The sequence below is a fragment of the Dendropsophus ebraccatus genome, chromosome 11 (genome assembly GCF_027789765.1).
Source record: "Dendropsophus ebraccatus isolate aDenEbr1 chromosome 11, aDenEbr1.pat, whole genome shotgun sequence".
Taxonomy (NCBI): Eukaryota; Metazoa; Chordata; class Amphibia; order Anura; family Hylidae; genus Dendropsophus; species Dendropsophus ebraccatus.
This window is the reverse complement of record NC_091464.1, coordinates 47,788,719-47,809,386: the sequence shown is the minus strand read 5'-3', so window position 1 is coordinate 47,809,386 and position 20,668 is coordinate 47,788,719. Positions and strand designations below refer to the sequence as shown.

General features: G+C 40.9%; 2 protein-coding genes across 3 annotated transcripts in view; both read left to right on the top strand.

Annotated features, from left to right (window-relative positions):
- The window catches only part of PITPNA (phosphatidylinositol transfer protein alpha), a 36,664-nt gene extending 31,290 nt beyond the window's left edge, over window positions 1-5,374 (top strand). Inside the window, exons 10-12 of the mRNA XM_069946219.1 lie at window positions 1,381-1,503; window positions 2,294-2,360; window positions 3,875-5,374. Coding sequence (XP_069802320.1) covers window positions 1,381-1,503; window positions 2,294-2,341 — 171 coding nt within the window. The 3' untranslated portion in view covers window positions 2,342-2,360; window positions 3,875-5,374. The remainder of the gene's footprint in view (window positions 1-1,380; window positions 1,504-2,293; window positions 2,361-3,874) is intronic.
- A 10,476-nt stretch (window positions 5,375-15,850) lies between these two features.
- The window catches only part of INPP5K (inositol polyphosphate-5-phosphatase K), a 37,500-nt gene continuing 32,682 nt past the window's right edge, over window positions 15,851-20,668 (top strand). Inside the window, exon 1 of one of the 2 annotated variants that reach the window (XM_069944369.1) lies at window positions 15,851-15,993. The gene's annotated coding sequence lies outside the window, so the exon portion shown is untranslated. The remainder of the gene's footprint in view (window positions 15,994-20,668) is intronic. The other variant, XM_069944370.1, reaches the window with a different exon arrangement.

Below are 20,668 nucleotides of genomic sequence, written 5' to 3'. Positions count from 1 at the left end.
GAGATGTACTATTGTATTAATTTACAACCTGCAGGAAGAGGGCTAATAATCTGTCATCGGTCTGTGAAGAGCACTGACAAACCTTTGATAGTTCTCAAGTATTGGTTGTGGTTATTACAGTGCTACATGGTGACAGCTGATTGGCTGGGTCATATGACCTCACAATTGCTGCCGAGCAACTGTGATCAGTGATCCATCTTGCTGATTTAAAGGGGTATTCCCATCTGGGGTAGTTATGCCGTATTAAGGGTATGCACAGGATAGAATGTAGCTAAGAGATGGTCAGAGTCTTCGGTCTTTAGATCACTAGGGCCCACTGCGACCTCAAGAACAGGGACCCCATCCTTCTCCCTATGATCTCTTAGTAATGCCCTATCCTGTGCATACACTGGATAGATCATAACTACCCCACATAGAAATACCACTTTAAAGCGACTCTGTACCCACAATGTGACCCCCCACCGCTTGTACCTTCGGATAGCTGCTTTTAATCCAAGATCTGTCCTGGGGTCCATTCGGCATTCGACTTTTAAACTTACAGCCCGTGCCAAACGGGAGTATCTGTGCCCTAACTTTGCACAACCTCTCTGTCCCTCCTCCCCACCCTCCTTCATCATTAGGAATGCCACTGAAACATTTTCTCCATGCTGAACATCGCACGGGTCGTTAACGATCCAGCCCATGTGCCGGGCTGCCACAGGTGGGGAATAGGAGGCAATCTGCCTGGAGCATTCCTAATGATGAAGAGGATGGGGAGGAGGGACGGAGGGGTGGTGCAAAGTTAGGGCACAGATACTCCCGTTTGGCACAGGGCTGCAAGTTCAAAAGTATTTGTTTAGGACAATAACTGCATCACCTGCAGAACCGAGCCCAGGACAGATCTTGGATTAAAAGCAGCTATCTGACGGTACAAGTGGTTTGGGGGATGGGGGGGGGGGTCAGATTGTGGGTACAGAGTCACTTTAAGTCTACAAGCTCCACTTAGACTTGTTTGCACATAAGTTATTTTTAGTGGTGGCCCAGTGTAAAATATAAATTATCATTTAACTAAATACTAGATGACAATATAAAACAATGAAAAAAAACCCAGGTGTTTCCTGCTGTTTACTGGCTGCACATTTCCCTCCAGCTTGGCTCGCTCTTTTCTGGGTTTATTTTAAAACCTATCCTTATAAAATAAGCTATGACAGGATGTACTTCTTTCTTGTGCTGTTTCTGAGACTCCATGTGGTGACACCACAAGGCAGTGGTAACTATTTTATATGTCAAAAGATAATATGGGAGGAATCCCCCATTAACTATTAATTCATTGGGCAAGAAATGTCTTTCCTGTGACGTGGAGCTCAATATTTTATCCTTTCTATGTTTTTGTTTTTCCAGCAAGAGAGGCGGTTGTTTACAAATTTCCATCGGCAGCTTTTCTGCTGGCTGGACAGGTGGGTGGAATTAACAATGGAGGACATCCGCAGGATGGAGGATGAAACCAAGAAAGAGCTTGATGAGGTTGGTATATCTCATGTACCTGAGGTTAAGGGCCCTATACCACGGGCCGAGCAGGGGCCGATCAGCGATGTAAATGAGCGTTAACAATAGTTTTGGGGAGTTAATGACATGTTAATTTTATTCAGCAGGTTGATACGACTACAATACCTTTTTTTATATACGGCTGTATTGGTTTATTACATACATTTTTGTTCATTGCTATATCCTGAGAGCTGTCATTTAAAAAAAAAAATCACCAACATTATTGTGTGAGGGCTAGTTTTTTGTGGGGAGGAATTTGTGTTTTTGCTAGGACTGTCCTAGTAGATATAACAAAAAGCAGTCATGTTGGCACTTTTATCATTAAGTTTTTATGGCATGACTTTTTTTTTTTTCAGCCTGAATTGTTTTGGATATGTGTTTGTGAAAAATATATTTTATTATTTTATTTTGTAAGACATTTTATATACCGTATATTTTGCCTTAGGCAGAGCCTGATCAGCTTCTATATCCAGCACACTGGAGGCCTATAGCTGGTGGAAACAAAGGGAAATTTTCCCTTTGTCACCCTGTTAGATACTGTGGTTGCATTTGCAGCAGGAGCCTGGCAATGTAATATGCAGGGAAGGATGGCATACTAACTGACCTAATCCAAGAGACAATATTGCAGGGTAAAAGCAATGTACAAAGACAATGCAACTTTCTGTTGAAATTTCCCTCCAGAATCCATCATTATGCATAATACTTACCAGGGTTAACCAGATTTGTCTATATTCGTTTCAAATAAGTAATTATGCTGATTCAATTTTAGATGAGAGAGAAAGATCCAGTGAAAGGCATGGTGGCAGCAGATGACTAGCACTGAAGTATTGAGTTCTGTAAGTATATGATGTGCATCATTTCTGTACAATTTTTGATGCGATTTTCTGTTTCCTTGCATTTTCGGAAGCAAAGTTTAAGCGGAACTAGGAAAATTGTGCTGCTTTAGTTACCGAAATTCTTCTGGAACTGCATGGTTGGCCCATTATAATCATTATCTGACTTATGGCCCTTACAAATAAATGCCAGAGCTAATTGTGCCCCATTGTTCTACTGGTCAGCGTGGTCCTATCATAGGACCCCCAGCAGTCAGACTTGATGACAATGCATTTACCGAAAGTGACAAATAATTACGCTGCCCAGTGCAGGGATCACATCACAACTACATGTAGCCTGTGAGCGTGAATGGTGGAGCAGGGAATCTGTGGCTTCCACTCTTTAATGCAACTGTACCTTTGAAGTGCAGACGCAAGTAAAAGGGAGGCAGTTGCCTGGACATTCCGGGCATTGGCCTTAAAATCCTGGTGCCAGTGTCATCCCTGTCAGGAGCTTCAGTGCCCTCTGGGCCCCAGATAACATCCTCAGGGGCCCATGGCTACATGTTGCTAAACTGATGCTCCCTCTCTGACATCACCCAGTGCTCTGCAGCTATTAGCTCACTCACTAGCTGTTTTGCTCGCCCCCTACAGTATCTTTGCTCCAGTTCTCTTGCATTTGGATTAAAAAGCAAGAGGAATTATCTGAAGGGGAGCAGAGAGCTCTTAGTATCATCTGCAGTGTGCATGCATGTGGTGAGAAAAACAAGATCTCTGTTAGATATGTAGAAGGAGACAGCACTTCTAGCACCAGTTTACAAATTCTGAAAGGTTGCTCAGAGCTTTTTTTTTTTTAACATACTGGAATCCCATTAAAGGGGAAGTCTGGGGATGGTGGGACAGACTGGAGCATCAGGAGTCGACAGTTTATGTGACGTGACATCACCAACTTTACAGAGATCTGAACATGCCATGCTGTAGTAAGTGCAGTGTCTATTAGTAATTTTCATAACTTTTATTAGACAATAACATATCTTGAAATAATTTTGCCTGGACTTCCCCTTTAAGTTACTTGTTTTAGGTTTGGTTTGTACTTCACACTAGATTCACATTTTACTTCATCCCTTGCTGTTCATGAGTCCAGGATGACAATCCATGTGGGTGATGTTTTATTTGTCTAAGACAGCATCTATACACTCTAAGATGGTTAAACTAACCTAAAAGTTTATTCAGACTACTTTAACATACTAAACATGTATTATTTAGGTACAATGGGACCATCATGTTTTGGACTTATATGCCCAAGTTTTAGTTGTATTAATTATTCTGACACATGAAATCTAGTAAGTTTGGCACTACAATTAGAATTTACCTGAATGTGTAAACCTTTAAAATAATAATTAAAAATGGGCGGCTCTAATAAATGTGCCTCAATGTTTTATTATATGTAAATTCTTTTAGCAGATAATACTGTAGACCAAATCTTATCCATTCCTTTGCTGTTTTCTATATAAAGTATTTTTTCTTTTCTTTTTCAGTTTTGAACTTGCGAGATGGACAGGAACATCCTGTACTCCGGTCCAGATGGATAGCTCACTTCTAGATCAAGTCCACTACCTGTTTTTGCAAAAGATTTTAACCCCCCTCTCCCCCTGTAGTTTACTCTAGGCACCCATAATATGTTGAGCTAGTAGTCCTATAACAAGCAAACGCTATGATTCTCATACCTGCGTGATGAAGGAGCTCACTCCTCAGGTGCAATGTGTATATAGTGTATTAACAAAGCCCTCCGCTCTTATATTTTCATCGTCCCCAGAGAGTCTACTGAGCAACTCTTTAATTTCAATGTCACTTTTAGAAATATGAAAAAAAATGTCTTGTGATAATTGTGAATTGCAAATAGTTCTGTTTTACTTATGAATTGCTATTTGAAACAGCGATCTTATTTTATGGGGGTATCAGCACAGTCTGTACCACAATCCCCATGCACTTACAGAACATCTAAAGTTTTATAGCAAATGAAGACCTCCATAGCAGAAGTATCCTTTCTCTTTTATGCTCAGTTTATGTCATGATTTACAACAATGTAAATAATTGCAGACCTGATGCTTTATGTTCTGGTAAGACAATCCAATTTCTTAATTCGCTCCAGTCTTGACATTCCAAGTGTTCCTGTGTTGTAAGCGCGATGCCCAACCAACAACGACTCCCAACATGCTCCCCAACAATGATGTGGAGTCTGTAATTAAAATATATTATCATAACATATTTTCCTAATATATAATCATGTATATAGAATACAAGCAGACATCCACATAAGTACGGCTTAATAAAGATAGTGGAATATGCTGGGATTTGTAGTTGGACAAAACGTATACAGCCACAGGCTTAAATGTTTTTAAGCAACCAACAGTTGTGTAATAACCCGCATTCCTGTTGTATTTTACAAAGCTTGACTATTTATGTCTTTCCCTCTCCATGATGGTGTCTGAATTGTGTCCAAATTTCCTAATGAGGTAAATGTTAGATTGGGTTCAGATCTGCTCATGAAGAGTTAATCTGATGCTGTAGACTTTGTAAAAAAAAAAAAAGTAAAACTGAAGAAGAGACCATAAAGTATGACTATTTTATTATATATATATAAAAAATGTTTGTAAGTGGTACAAAAAGATTGCTTCTATAAGATCCTGATCTTGTTCTGGCCATTTGTCGCTTTTATTATGAAATTGTGTATCTTTTGTGTCCTATAAATAAGGGTAAGCTGGCAGTACAGAGGTGCTGTGTGTGGCCTATGTCGGCATACTGGCAGCATGGTATAGCAGAGTACCTGCGGTGCATATATGTATATGACTATGGTCTAGTAAATGGAATGGGTGCGTCAAGTCAGTATACCTTTTATGCCACTACTCCGACATATATTACACTCTACAACACTTTTGTAATGTGAACACCGCCAAGGCATGGAGCTCATGTGTCTATAATAAAGCTAGCTAAAACTAGACCTTTCTGCTCACAGCACAGCTTGTATTGGATTCTTCTCTTGAAAATGTTAAAACTGCACTATGGTTTGTTGCAAAGAGCAACAAAGACATATTTTCTTTTATACTGTATAGTTTTTATGCATCTGCCTCATTTATCAAACCTGGCCAACAGGAACCTTCACCTCGTTGCCCATAGTGACCAGACAGACCTCTGATTTCACATGTTATGGTATGGTCACATGTTGCAGAATGTTTTTTTTTTCCCTTTTGAAGTTAGTTAGGGAAAAAAAAATCTGCAGCATATCCACAGTGTGTGAGCATACCCTTAAAGGGGTTATCCTAGATAAGAAAAACACAGCTACTTTATTGCAAAAATAGCGTCACGCCTGTCCCCAGATTGTGTGTGGTATTCCCTTCAATGGAACTGAGCTGCAAAACCACAGTCAAACTGAGGACAGGAGGGGTGCTGTTTCTGGACAAAAAAAGCCTGGATAACTTTATTTAGCTGCTTTGACAAAATGGAATCTATATTGCGATTTATGGTCTATGGGGAACACGGACAGCTTTGGTAAATGATGTGCAGTATGTTCTGTTCACTGACAGAGCTGTTGGTGTTTAGCAGAAAATGACGCAATACATAAGAAAATAAGATGTCTGAAATATGCTTTTCATTTTCCAGCATAGACAGATGGATACGTTGAATCATCCAAATTCAGCAGATTTCCATTGCCTCTTTAAAATATTACTGTATCCACCAACTCACCCCCCTACCCCAAACAGCTAGTGCTGTCCAATTGATAGTAAGTTCTTTCCAGTCTTGTCTTTAATAATGTTCCTGGTGAAAATAATTATCTCTTAATCTGTGGCAACGAGGCATGGCATGCACACTGTTTAGACAAGCCATGAATAGTAGTAATTCTGCCCAGGCCGTTCCTAATGATGACGAGGAAGAAAAGAGAGGCATTAAAGGCCTAAGGCACAGACTGTCTAGGCCATGCTTTAAGGCCCTATTACACCGGCCGATCTGGAGAAGCAAGTGAGCGCCAACCTGTCGGATCAGGACTCGCTTGCTTCTTGTTCCCCACTTGCTGCTGGCGCTATTACACACGCCAACAGTGAGTAGGTAAGAGCAGGGGGGCGCTGGGAGCTTTGGGAGGGAGGAGCTCCCCAGACAATCTTTAGATCCTCTGGATAGCCCTTAGGAGATGGTGGTGGTCTACTGTTGCCGCTCCTTTTGTACACGAAGCCATGCCCAGCAGTCCGCCGCTATCGTTCTAACAGTTTTTTTTCAACATGTTGAAATACAAGGATCAAGGTCATTGTCTTTTAACAGCAACTATTACCCCAAGTGACGTAACGACCAATAATCACTTGATATTATGGGGCCTTAGCGGTTACTAGCGGTTTGGGAAAGTAGGTTGGTGGATACAGTATTGTTTAAAAGGGGCTTTCCTTGATATCATAGTTGCTTTCTTTCATTGGTCCTAGAATCCAAAAACAACTGACTTTTCCGTGTATATCCTGTGCTGTCAGACTGCATGTTACTGCAGCGGAATTTCTCATGAGATGGGATGTAACATGTGAAGTTGCTTCCTTGCTATATGATATAACTAAAGAGGACTCCTCACAAGGAAGGGTGGCATTTCACCTCCATGTTCACATCATGTCTTTATAAACAATGGGGCTGATTATCTAACGTGTTTCTGTCAAATGTATTGAAAAGTTTTTATTTTTTCTATTTGGGGGTCACAGAAAGCAGTTGTTGTATCTTGGAAAAATGTACGTTGCAGTTTGTTACTTTTTAGAAGACAATATGGCGGGCAAGACTGTATGGTTTGTAGTAAATGTATGTTTAATAAGAACTGTAAATAGTGAACTAATGTATTCCATATGTGTGGCTATCATAAGGTACTCATGAAGATGTAGTTGGACCCAAGCAGTAACCACAACAGTCCCTTATTTATTGAACAACCAGCACATGCATTTATCACGTGATGGCACTCCGCACCAAATCTAAGGATATATTTTTGTGAAATGTTATAATTTATAAACATCTATATCCCACTAGGCATTAAAAAAAAATTCTATGTTCACCTTAGACAGACCTCCTCATTGCCCAGCAGTCCTAAGATTATTTTATTTTATCTTTTGGTTGACAGGAAAGCAGATTATATAATGAAAATTTTGGTAAGGTAATGTTTATGCACTAGTTCCTATATCCCTGCTCCAGAAACCAATTGACCCAGTGTGAGTACACCACGTATCTGCAAAGGGCATTGATCTGGTATTTAGTCTCCCTTACCTATTAGGATATAGCAGATATTTTCACTAGAGATGAGTGAACCGGGAGCATGCTCGAGTCCATCCGAACCCGAACTTTCGGCATTTGATTAGCGGTGGCTGCTGAAGTTGGATAAAGCCTGAAGGCTATGTGGAAATCATGGATATAGTCATTGGCTGCATCCATGTTTTCCAGACAACCTTACAGCTTTATCCAAGTTTAGCAGCCCCCACTAATCAAATGCCGATCGATCGTGTTCGGATAGACTCGAACCCGAACCCGGTTCGCTCATCTCTAATTGTCACAATTGCCACAATATCTTTATTAAGGAATGGGGTCTGCTGGTCCTCCAAGAGCATTCACTTGGCATTGCTAGGTAAAGTTAGTAAATTGGGGGTCACAAAATTCTTTCTTTTTTCACTGTAAGTTATTCCTATGGTGTTTAGCAGCCTTTTCTCCGACTTATAGGGATTCATACACAAGCAATGCTAAGAGGAGGAGATTTGTGACCAGCCATACTCTTGTATCTGTGTGTAGACATATTTGTTAAGCTGCACAAAACCTGCATGTGTCATACTGTCCATACTCATGCACTGCCTCTCTATGTGCTTGGCACTAGGCATTCTCAGTGGGCACTGCTATACCAATTGCACTCACTTCCAGATGTCTTTCAGAAAAACAACATATTCTGACAATGGTTCTTATACTGAAGTGTCTGACAGCCCATCCACTTCCACAGAAGATATGGTGGGAATTAGGTCAATAACTGCTAGATGAACATATTTTATGGCCACTATTTGTTTCCATATTCCTCTCTATTCCAGCATGTCAATAATGAGGAAATAGTAACCAGAAGGAAAGGATTTGTAGGACAAACGGTATATATGGTTGCAGCAAATAAAATAATGAGCTTAGTGTCTTCATATGTCATGGTTCCAAGTTCATACATGTAGGTTACCAACTTACAATCTATTTAGCCAATGTGTGAGTTGAACCAAAGCTTTGGTTAAAGCAACCTAACAATTAATTTTGGTTTGTTCATCCCACCAAGCAGCTGTTTTCACCATCAAAGGGGAAAATAGGCTATTTAGTTTATTTGCTGTTTGACCATCGCATTTACCAATATTCACCACTGTTCTTTTACAAGAACCACTACTCCCTTTCCTGACAATGGAAATGGATGAAACCCCTCACGGTTGATGTGCTCAGTTAAATCTGCTGCTTTCTTGTCCTGTTCTACTATGAGTAAAACCTCAGCTGATCTTCAGACACATTCTGATTGTTTGATGACATTCTTCCTTTTGAAATAAGTACGATTTGTAGATTTGCCTAGACTATTGTTGTTTCTTTTATGTGAGTTTGTGCCTTTTTTGTCTAATATTCCAATGCAGGTATATTGGAAATAAATATTCTAGAAGACTTTTTGTATTGTAATTGTTTCTGATTCAATGCAGTGCAATTTCCAGTACATGGCGATACATCATGTAAAAAAATTTGAGGCAAACTCTGAAGTCACCATTGCATATTCCATCAAAAAAATGGCTGACAAAATAGCACAGCATGCAGCAATATATTTCCGTGTCTAGTCCCATTGTTAATTTAGTTCTGCTTATATTCTCTATGTATTGCTATTAGCTAGGGGGAAAGAATAAAAGTGACAAAGTGCCCATGGAAGCGATTTTCCCACTTGTTTGTGCAACTTTGAAGCACTAAATAGATTTTCCAGATATCAGTTTAAAAGTAAAAGTTTTCCGTATTGATCCAGCCTTGTAGATAATAATAAGTAACTAAATACAAGATGGTTATGGCCGCCATGGCCCTGAGAACCTGGTATTCACAAGCATCAAACATTTGTCTAGCAAATAAAGGTTTGGAGAGTGTGCATAAGTATAATATTAGTCACTATTTTTGGAGTATTAGGACGAGCTTTGTCCCATCATGTAGTTAATATTGCAAAGAAACAATATTGCATAACAGTGGGTGAGAATATTTATCAGACACATTTATTATCCATGCAATCCCCATAGATATCAGACTCGTATGATAGTGAAATTGTAATAAACAATGTAACTATGTGGCACCCATGGGTCAGATTGTTGAGAATACATTTATATTACTATCTTCCAGCCTTGTCACAGCAGAGTCCCAGATTGGTTTACATAGCATATTGCTTCATGTTTTTCCTTCTTCAGACCCGCTTCCAGTAGGGACTATTCAGCCTTGTAGTTTGACCATGCGGTAAAATGGTTTTGCAGTGATGGCATTACTTACTGTCCCTTATGAGCCTCAGTTGTATTGGAGAGGAAAACGGGTAACTTTATTGCACTTAAGGGACTGGTTTATAATGGATCACTTAATGGCACTGGAAAGACAAATTTATAACTAAAAGACATCCAGCATATAATCACAAATTCTTTATTTTCATCGGGGTGGTACAGAGGAACAAACAAACACCTGGTTGATGCATTTCAGCAAAACTTGCCTAGAATACAACTTCTGGTACGTTTTGCCAAAATGCGTCAACAGGTTTATGACTGAAAACTTCATGGAACTCGGACAGGTTTGTAACAAATAAATTCATACTACTCATGGGACAGGTTAACTTATCGTTGCCGCAAAGGGTTTTTCCCCAATTTAGCAAGTGATGATACAGTATGACAAGAACGAAAGACATCTTCCCATGAGCACAAGAATGATGCTTACATGAGAAAAAAAAATATCCTAACTCACAATATCTTCATCATTCCAATAAAACGTACCCTGGCTGTTATCTGAAGACAATACCATGTTCTAAAGTGATGTCAAAAATTCTTTTAAATTTATCTAAGCTGTAGTGCACACACAAGAATGTCTGTACATTTGCTGCCAATATAGTAATAAGCAAGTGCTCAAACTATTGGCACAGATTACCTAATTGCAGATGCACCAAAAAATATCTTGCGTGTGTTGTGCCTTATTTTATTTTAGACATATTTCCGCCGGGCCCTTAAAAAATTGGGTGGTTTATAAGGGGCGTGGTCTCAATGCGCCAAGAAATTCAGTGCACTATTCTGATTTAAAGCGTTAGCTGTCCAGGCATGATGGGAAATGTAGTTTGAGGGCCACAAGTTTAACACCTGTGGTTTAGACAGTCTTGTGGTATACCAGATTTGTTATTCAGCTAAAAACAATTAGATAAATCTGGCCCATCTTAAAAAGTTGCTATTGTTAAAGAATTAGGCATTTTTAGTAAATCTGAGCCACTGAGCCCCCTCACCATACAATGGCAGAGCATCGGCCCTATAATATACAGTCTCATCTGGTATCGGGAATTTACACATAAGAAGCTTCTGCAGCTACCTAAAATCTACAGCATTGCTAAGGGAACTATTCATAAAAAAAAGGCTTTTGCAAAACCCAAGGTAAGTGCTTCTTGAGGCTTGCCTGAAAGTAAACACGTTCCCTCTAATTCTGAGTGTTTGATGATAGATCAGTCATCATCCCGACAATTTATGTTACTATTCACAATCCAACAGCTTATTGCAAGTGTGCTCATGTACATTACGAGGCCAATAGAGATGAGCGAACCTCAAGCATGCTCCAGTGCATCCGAACCAGAACTTTCGGCATTTGATTAGCGGTGGCTGCTGAACTTGGATAAAGCCCTAAGGCTATGTGGCAATCATGGATATAGTCATTGGCTGTATCCATGTTTTCCAGACAACCTTAGAGCTTTATCCAAGTTTAGCAACCCCAGCTAATCAAATGCTGATCGTTCGGGTTTGGATGGACTCGAACCCAATCCCGGTTCGCTCATCTCTAAAGGCCAATAATGTGGGCAGCCTTCCTAATGACTGCATTGAGCTACAATCAAGTAGAAGGTACAAAACACAAAGCACATACAAATAAGAGCAGTAAAATGTGATGCCACCTAGCCAACAAGTTTGTCAGATTTCTGTCTTGGAGCTAAAACATATTGGCCAATAAGCCCTTTTCTATTTCTGCATATTGGTTCCTTACACACACAAAAACTAAAACTGGTCTGCAGAGTTGTTCAGGGTCCTAACTTCAATACCAGGGAAAGGGAAACTGGCAGCATGTATATCCACATATCCATGCTGCCAGTTTTCAGGTGCCAAGCGATGCTCTATGATCCGGCATGTTGGTAAAACAATTATATTTACTTTGCGCTGACACTGTCACAGAAGCGGGTTAGTGATACAGTGGCCATCGCCCTGCCTCCACCAAAATGATTGACAATCGGCTAACGTTGACAGACAGGGAACAATATGCTTTAGTACTTCAGAAGTCTATGTAAATGTAGCAGAAGAGGATACAAGTGGATAGTATCACAGTTGCTGTTGATTATGGTACGGTTTCAAAGAGACTGACCTGCTCCGTGTTGAGGATGATCTGTGTTAAAGATGATCTATGTGGTAGCAACATCCAGAAGGGATCAGCAGGTAGGTGAACAGTCCATAACGTCCAATTTGATGGTTCCAGCAAGTTTTTACAAATAGAAAATATTATGATGCAGGTATTTCTTCTGGCAGGTGGCATGCTCCGGCAAGTAGCGTGCACACTCCTGCCGAGCGGTAAGTTCAGTCACTGACAGACTGCGTGATGTCATAGCAGTTGCAATGGATCCTGGTTAGGGTCAGAAAACTCACTGCACTTCTACGCGTTTCAAGAGTCACGGCTCTCTTTGTCAAGAACTTGTATCCTCTACTGCTACATTTACATAGACTTCTAAAGTACTATAGCACATTGCTCCCTGTTTGTCACTTATCCCCTGAAGGCATTAGCCCCCAGTTCTGATATCTATCTTCGTTTTTACAAGTATATAAATTTCAACTGGCTCAGAGAGAAACTGCAGTCTGTCATGTCTGGCAGCGGCAGGGTACAACTACAAGTAGTACATATTGCACTACATAGTTCTCATAAGGGATTTTCATAAGGAAGAATTGCCACTTTTACAGTAACAAAGATCCACACGGAAATTCACTGCAGATCTCTAAACACACAGGCCCAGCTTGGGGGGAATCATTCAAAAATTGCCACAGCCGTTGCTATTCTGTGGTCGGGCCCATATGGGTAAGTATATAATATAGTATACTAGGCCCTAAGTAGTCTGTGTCTGTAAACTAGGCAAGTGAGGTTCTTGAGGAACCCAGAAGTATCTACTGGTAGAAACGCATTAGAAGATGAAACAGGTTCACAACAAAGCCAATACAACCTATAGCCAGGTGATCTAGACTGGCATTCTGGCAGGAGGCACTCCTGACTATTACCTTTTGCCTTCAAGGATGCAATATTATATGCCACATTTCCACACCCTATAACACACTGAAAGACTAGGAGTAAAAGTGTAGAGAATTTACTCACACATCAACACACTACCCTCTCAGGATACATAGGGTCAGCCTCACCTGGCCAAGATAATACCCTAACCAGGTGGTCCCTAGTTTACAGGCAGAGACTAACTAGGGCCTAGCATATCATATACTTACCCATATGGGCCCAACCAAAGAATAGCCACAGCTAATTTTGAATGATCATTTTTATTTCCTATGATTCTGTTCATATTCAAATTGAGCTGTAATTGGTTTCTATTTGTGTGAAACAAAATTAGATGGAGAGATTGCAGAATCTATGCCATAGGGGGAAATTATTATACATTTACACTTGCTTTCAGGCATAAAAAGTTGCAGATAAATTTGCTACTTTTTGAGTTTTTCATGGGGCTGTGCCCACTTTTCAAAGAGTGGCAGGGCTTAGTGAAAGAGAGTGGGATTTACTTAAAACTGCTCACAGGCATATGTTATGGCTGAAATCTGAACAGGGAAAGCCTGGATTGCCAGGGTGGAAAATCTACATCTTTTTCACATTTTGTGGCTGTACCATATAAGAAAAAAACACTCCCATGTGCAACATTGAGCCGTGGATCATTGCCATGCTAAACGGGTGACTTGTCACTTCTTTTTTGCACGGTTCCCCATTTCCCATATAAGTAACATGGCAAGTTTTTTTATGTGGAGATAGGTCTCAGCATCTCAGAAAACCATATGGTTACAAGCTGTGAGGCCATTTCTGCAATGGAAATTTTCCTTCAAGTGATTGGGCTGCCTCTGCACTAGTGCAGGACTGGTATGAGACAGTTGTTTCCCCCCCCCCCCCCCCCCCCTCAAAAAAAAAAAAAAAAGATGCAGCCATTTTGCCATTTTTCATGTAGGTCATTAGGGAATTATACCCCTAGGCCAATTCATACCCCCTCAGGCCATATGATACCCCCATGAAATCAATACCATTGAGTAATATACACAAGAATAACTTCGTTTTTCAACATTTTATTGGGGATTCAGCTTTGTCAATGGAAGATTTATTAAGGGTTATGCGCTATTTTTCATCAACTTCCATTGCCTGCGCACTTTTTCCAATTTTGCCACTGGGAGGAGACAGGTTTTTTAATTAACTACTTTTTTCATTAAATTTATCACATGGGAATTTGCATTTTTTTGCACAACATCCTACCTTAGCATAATTTTTGAGCCTTGCTGTTTTAGGTATAAATTGTGCAAGATTTATCAAGGCACTGTCTAGTAATCATTTCTAATAATAATGATTTTTGCTCAGCCCATAAAAAGCACCACCTGTTCAAAAAAAAATGTTCAACAAGAAAAACTTGGCTGTTCATAATATAAGGAAGTCCTGAATGTCCTGAAACGTTAACTTACTGTATAAAGGTGGTTTTACTTGGGGCGATTATCAGGTGAATTTTTATGGGTCACCTGATTAGCACATGACGTGTCATACACTGATCAGGTGACCCCGAAGCCCCGCAGATATAGGAGACAGGGACTTTTCAACAAGACTGTGAGAAAACAAGAGAAATGATAACATTATGGCCCAGAGGGATATAGTCTGGCCAAGACTGTTTTAAACCTCCAAGTACAGAGTTTATCCCCTGGGGTATACTGTGGCCTGGGCTATTTTACACCCCTGGCTATGAAAATATATCCCCTGGGGTATACTGTGGCTTGGACCAGGGGTGAGACAACAGTGACATGATGACATTATGGCCTGGAGGGATATAGTCTAGCCTTGGCTGTTTTACACCCCCAAGTATATCCCTCAGGGTATACTGTGGCTTGGGCCAGACTTGACCCAGATTTGACATTAGATGGTTACATTCTGGCCTAGATGGGTATAGTTTGGTCTAGGCTATTTTATACCCCAGGTATATTCTGACCTGGAGCTGTATAGTTCGGTCTATAAACACAAAAAAGTTTCGTAGTCAGCTCACCTTAATTGGATATATTCATGGACTTGAATGACTGTTTACACGGAACGATCTGCAAATTTTTTGCGAACGATGATTTTAGAGCTTGTTGAAAGATCAAAATGAACGATTTCTCGCTTGTCGTTTGATCGTTCGCTGCGCTTACACGTACGATTATCGTGCGAATTCGATCGTTATTGTGCGAATTCGCACGATAATCGTTCCGTGTAAACGCAGCATTAAGTAATTTGTCTATGTAAGCGTCACCATCACTTTTAGGACACATATGAGCAGGCTCTCAGGGTGAAGGGGCAGGGCCGCAGGAACATCTTTATGAGTCCATGATGAATGCCAGTATTCCACCATCAGGGCTGGGCTGAAGAAGTGTCACCTTAGGTCACCTTACTTTTATTGGGCTAGGCTGACATCTCTGGACACGCCTTCCAGGGCCTCTGGTGTGGATTCCATTTAAAGTGCCAGACAAAAAAATATATAGCAAGAAGTATTTTTTAGTCCGGTTAAAATCCAGTGAAATGATAAAACACCAGATAAGGACCCATTAAAGCCAATGGAGTATAAGTGGAGCTCTGGTGGTGTCCATTGTGCCTCTTTACTACTGCTCAACAGAATCTCAGCTATGAACCTAGCCTTACTCTTCATACATTATTTTTGGGTATTGTTTTATTACTGGTAACATGACAGCTGCTTCTGTTATTAGTAGATGGAAGATGAGTCATTGCCTGATCATCATACATCCTCCAGCAGAAGATTCATCACTGCTCATATTCTATCTCTTGTATACTATATAACAATGTATCAGTCTCTATATAACATAGTATCACTATATAATAAGTAATAAAATCTCTCACACTAATAATTGACGAGAAACCATTGCCAGTAAGAAAAATGGCGCCGGCGTTCTCATCGGTATCCAGGGGCGGCACCCGCTGTCAGCCAATCACCACAGAGAAGTGAGAAATACCCTGCTAGGGTTGTTAGTCACGTGTGGAACATCACGGGCGTAGCTCCGCCCACGGAAGGGACTGTGGAGGAAAAAATATATATAATAATAAAACCAAAACAAAAGCGGAATAAAGTTGTCAGACGGAGTGGAGGAGCCGGGAGGAGCGGGGACAGGTGAGGAGCGGGATCGGGGCCTGCGAGTGTCACGTCTGCTGGGTGTACTGTGCGCATCATTGTCACCGGTTGTGTCACAGTGTCAGCCGGTCTCCCGTGGTCCTGTCCTGATCGCCCCCCGTTACATCACGGGACCCTGTGCGACATGGTGGTGTTTACTGGGCTACTGCACTTTATACAGATCTGTACAGTAGGGGGCGCGCTGGAGCATGGGGAGTATAGGACCAGGATGGCAGCTGAGGACACTGCGTGTGCGTGTGAACATGCCCTAATATAAGGCTGGTATTTGTGCTCCTATGTATACTATATAGCTGTGGTCCCCAACCTGTGGCTCCTCAGATGTTGCAGTACTACAACTCCCATCATGCCCTGACAGCTGGCACAGGTATATCCTATCTATGAGGATAGAAGGGATGCAGATCTGTGGTGTCAGGCCCATCCTGTTTCCTCTGTGCTGCTGTCATGGCAGTGACTGTCACAGGTGATATGTAGTGCTGTCATCTCTATTGATCATGTTCATAGGGTGGAGTGCCCATTGTTTGGTTACCCCAAATATTCTATAGGTCACATGTATATGGCACGGAGTGTGGGGCCTATTGGCTATATCACATAGCACCATGTTTATCGCTGCATTTTCCTGGCGTTATTTTTTACGTTAGCAGAAAGTCAATAGGAAAAAAATTAAAAGCACTACAAAAAGAGTTTAGTATAAGCTAGTGGGGCACTTCTTGTGTTTATGGTTTTTTTTCTCTTTTACCGTGGCACGCTTTTTCCAAAATAACAATAAGGCACAGCTAGGACGTCCAGTACGCCCATAATCAGTGTGAAATACAATCAAAGGACTCTAGTGTTTATTTTATTTCTTTTTCGCATTGTAATTTTTTTCTCTACATTATTATTAGTGTTCTGCACAGCATCTAGAGATATGCTTTACAGCAACTCCATGTGCATAGTAAACAATAGTCTGAGCTGACTTATTGACATTTAAGGGATAGTTTTTTGGGCATGCCCTGTAACTTGTGCAGGGGGGGGGAGCTCTGACCATCACCTATTGTGAATGTTCTGATCCTGTCTTATTTATAAACTGGTGGCACCACAGGGTATGATGTCTGTATTATTATTGTTGTAATGGCAGTCTGTTACTCACATTGCTTTGGCAGGGCTCCCAATCTTTTGCCTAGTCAGCCTTATGGATACAAGAGCCTTGTGAAGGGGTGTGACTTCTTTCCAGGATCTGGACCTGGCAGCATGTATAATACCCTCCACCAGTGCTTACAGTAACTGTGGGAGGAACACATGTGGCCTTACACTTGCTATAGATGTTTAGCCAACAGTTCTCTCTCCCCACAGCCGTCTCAAAGTGCTAGTATCGTTTTGTTATCCTTATCAAGGAATGTCCGGTCTTGGGGTCTGCCTGTCTCCTGGGGCTAAAAACAACTTTATTTTTGGTGGTGCAGAGTCAATGAGGCAGCACCTTTCTTCTTTTTTGGCACGCCCCTGGGCTTACTCTTCAGCATGCCGAAGATGAAGATCCAGCGCAGAGGCATGCCAAAAAGAAGAAATATGGGGATAGCCATGCCTAGGGCACAGATACTGTAGGCCCCTCCTCATTGACAATGGCCCGCGCCGCCAGAATACAGGCCCCTGGGCTGGATCTTTGGCATGCTGAAAATGGGAGTTCAGGGGCGTGCTGAAAAAGAAAAAAGGTGGGGAAAGAGGCACTGCCTCATTGACTCGGCGCCACCATGATAAAAGTTGTTTTTTAGCCCTAGGAGACAGGCAGACCCCGTGACCAGACATGCCTTGATGAAGTTGACAAAACAGTATCGGCAGTTTGGGGGGGCTGTTCGATGATAAAGATTTAAGTGTTGTTTTATAAGCCAATCATAAAGTCTAGGTGAAGACTGAGCATATTGGTGGTTGAATGGGACCATTGATCCTTTCAGCTGCCATTGTTGATGAAACACGTGGCTTGGGAAGTGGATTGTCCACCATTTAGTGCAGTAAAATAGTGAGAATGTTTATGATTGTTTTACGTGAAAACTTCTGGAAATTAGTTATTGCTACAAGGAAACTGCATACATGACTTTATTGTAGAGAATAATAAGAAGAATGGTGAATGATCTGATTATGTGTGACGGAATGCCCAGTCACATGGTATAGAAATAAATGTGATTTCCATACAACTGAAATCTGTCAGTAAATGGCGGCCTACAGTAGCCCTATTTTCAATATGATAACTTGCTGCCTTCTAGAGCTTGGACCATTGAATTATACAAGCCCTTCTGCCTTTGGCGTCACCCATGCGCCCCATAGATTGTAAGCCACTGAGAGCAGGGTTGTAGCTCCCATTGTTAGAATTGCTGAATACTTTCTTACCCTGGGAAGTCTGGATTTGCTTGTATGTTCTGTAATGCAGCAGAATACATTGGTGCAATAATAAACCATTATAAACCCTTTTCATTCTCAGTACTATTGTACGAAAGAACAATTAAATATATGGTGAGGCTCTGTAGTGTCCTTCAGAAGTAATAGTTTGGAAGAGCTTTGTATATATACCTCTGATGGATCCCACTGTATGCCCATAGACTTTCTTTGTATGTTGCCACCTGGATGCCTTAGTATGCAATAGTACGGAATACGGCATTTTTTTCCTACAGCAGAAAAAAGATAACATAAACCAATTAATACACTAAAAAGCATATAATAAAAAAAGGAACAATAAATCTATCAAAAACTAAAGAGCGTTCAATGGGAAAGTTAAAAAAAATATATCTTTTATTTAGCATAGTAATAAAAAAAGAGGGCATAAATAACATCAGGATGACTAAACAATGATGTTTTCCATTGACTTCCATGGTAAATAAAACGGATTCACACAATTACTAATATATAATATAATATATTATGCTAATGTTGCCACTACTAGTTCGGCCTTACTTCTACGTATATTCTAGTGAGCTGTATTCCAGTCGTCTGTGTGTGACAGCTTGCCTGGAGCATGCTATCCCGTAAGCCACTTACCACTGATCTCACACGGTTTATGTGAGGAGAATTGAACTGTTCATCAAGAAAGAAATCTTCACATACAATTTTAATCTGTCTAATCCTCTAACCAAGAAAATCTGTGACAAATCTCTTGTATGGGAACCTGAAATAATGGCTTGCATTGATTACAATCTATTCAAGTGGGTGACTTAATATATAGGAGATGTTTTATACGCTGTGGGCTAATCTGTTACATTTTGCTATATACTGCTGCTGCTAAGTTCAGGGAATTTTCTGGGCTGCAAAAACCTCTGCTTTTTTTTCTCGCTGAAATCTACGTAAAATGATCTGTAATTGAATCCGTAATTGCATCACATCACTTGATGTATTCTGCTAGTCTCCCTCCCCCCCCCTCCCCCTGGACCTGGCAGCACATCCTGACATATGCCACCCTAGCAGCGGGGTGCTTGTTTGTGGTGATGCACTGCCAGGTCCGGCCAGGGCAGTGGGTTGGGTGATCATCTGTGGGGATGCACTGCCAGGTCACTGTGGGGATGCAGGTGACATGGGACCCCCCTTTTTCACAGATACTACGGATTGACAATGGTGGGTCCCAATTGACATTGGTGGGTTGTAATGGTTGAACATGCCAGGTCCACCAGAGAAAAACACGTATACCTAATAGATGAGGTTCCTGAACGCCCGGAAATGATTGATGGCCTCTCCACACAACAGGCAATCAGTTGCTGATTGGCGGCCACGCTACACAGTGAACAGCCCAGAAGCAGTTGTCTCCATTCACTGTGTAGTCGGGTATGATGCATTCACAGAGATTAAAAAAAATAAATAAATAAATAATTATATATATCTACATGAATAGCTCATAGAAAATCCACACCACAGTCCAGATTCCTTATGGAAACATCAGCTATAAAAATTATACAGCTTGCAAACAATTTCCTCTTTTTCAGTATGTGGTATTAAAGGGCATTGAACTGGGGCTTTTGGCTTTAACAGGATTTCTTATTCTATACCCCAGAAGCTTGTGTTCCAGAAAGGTCTTTATCTGCAGTAGGAAGCATGTATGACAATGGGCAGGACTATAATAGCTGAGTGTTGTCATTGTCTATGAGCACTCCTATAGGAGCTGGACTGAAAATGCAGAATCTTTAGATCAGTTCTTCTCCAGTCCTCATGGCCACCAACAGGTCAGGTTGTGAGGATTTCATAGGTGATATAGCTATAGTCAGTGCATTATGTATTGCCACAGCTGTTATTTGCATAGGATATTCTCAAAAGGTGGACTATGAGGACTGGAGTTAAGAAACACTTGTAGATTATAATGATTTTTCTCAATAAATCACTTGGTGAGCACGCTGCCAAAACGGAGTGAAATGGAAGACTTTTTTAATGCACACTTACTGTAACAATATCTTTTAGGCCTAAAAATAAAGGGGTTTAAATATGGATTAAAATGGCAAAGACCAATGGGAAAGGATGCTGTATGATCATCTAATGCAAATTTAGACTGTCTAGTCTAAGTTTTCTCTGTCTGTCTATCTATCTATCTATTTATCAATATCTCACAGTAGTCTTAAAAAAATAGACCGAGGGTGCCAGCTGTCTCACTGTGATCAAGGTGAAGCTTCAATAAGAAAAATAGGATGGAAAAAATTAGTTTTTTTGC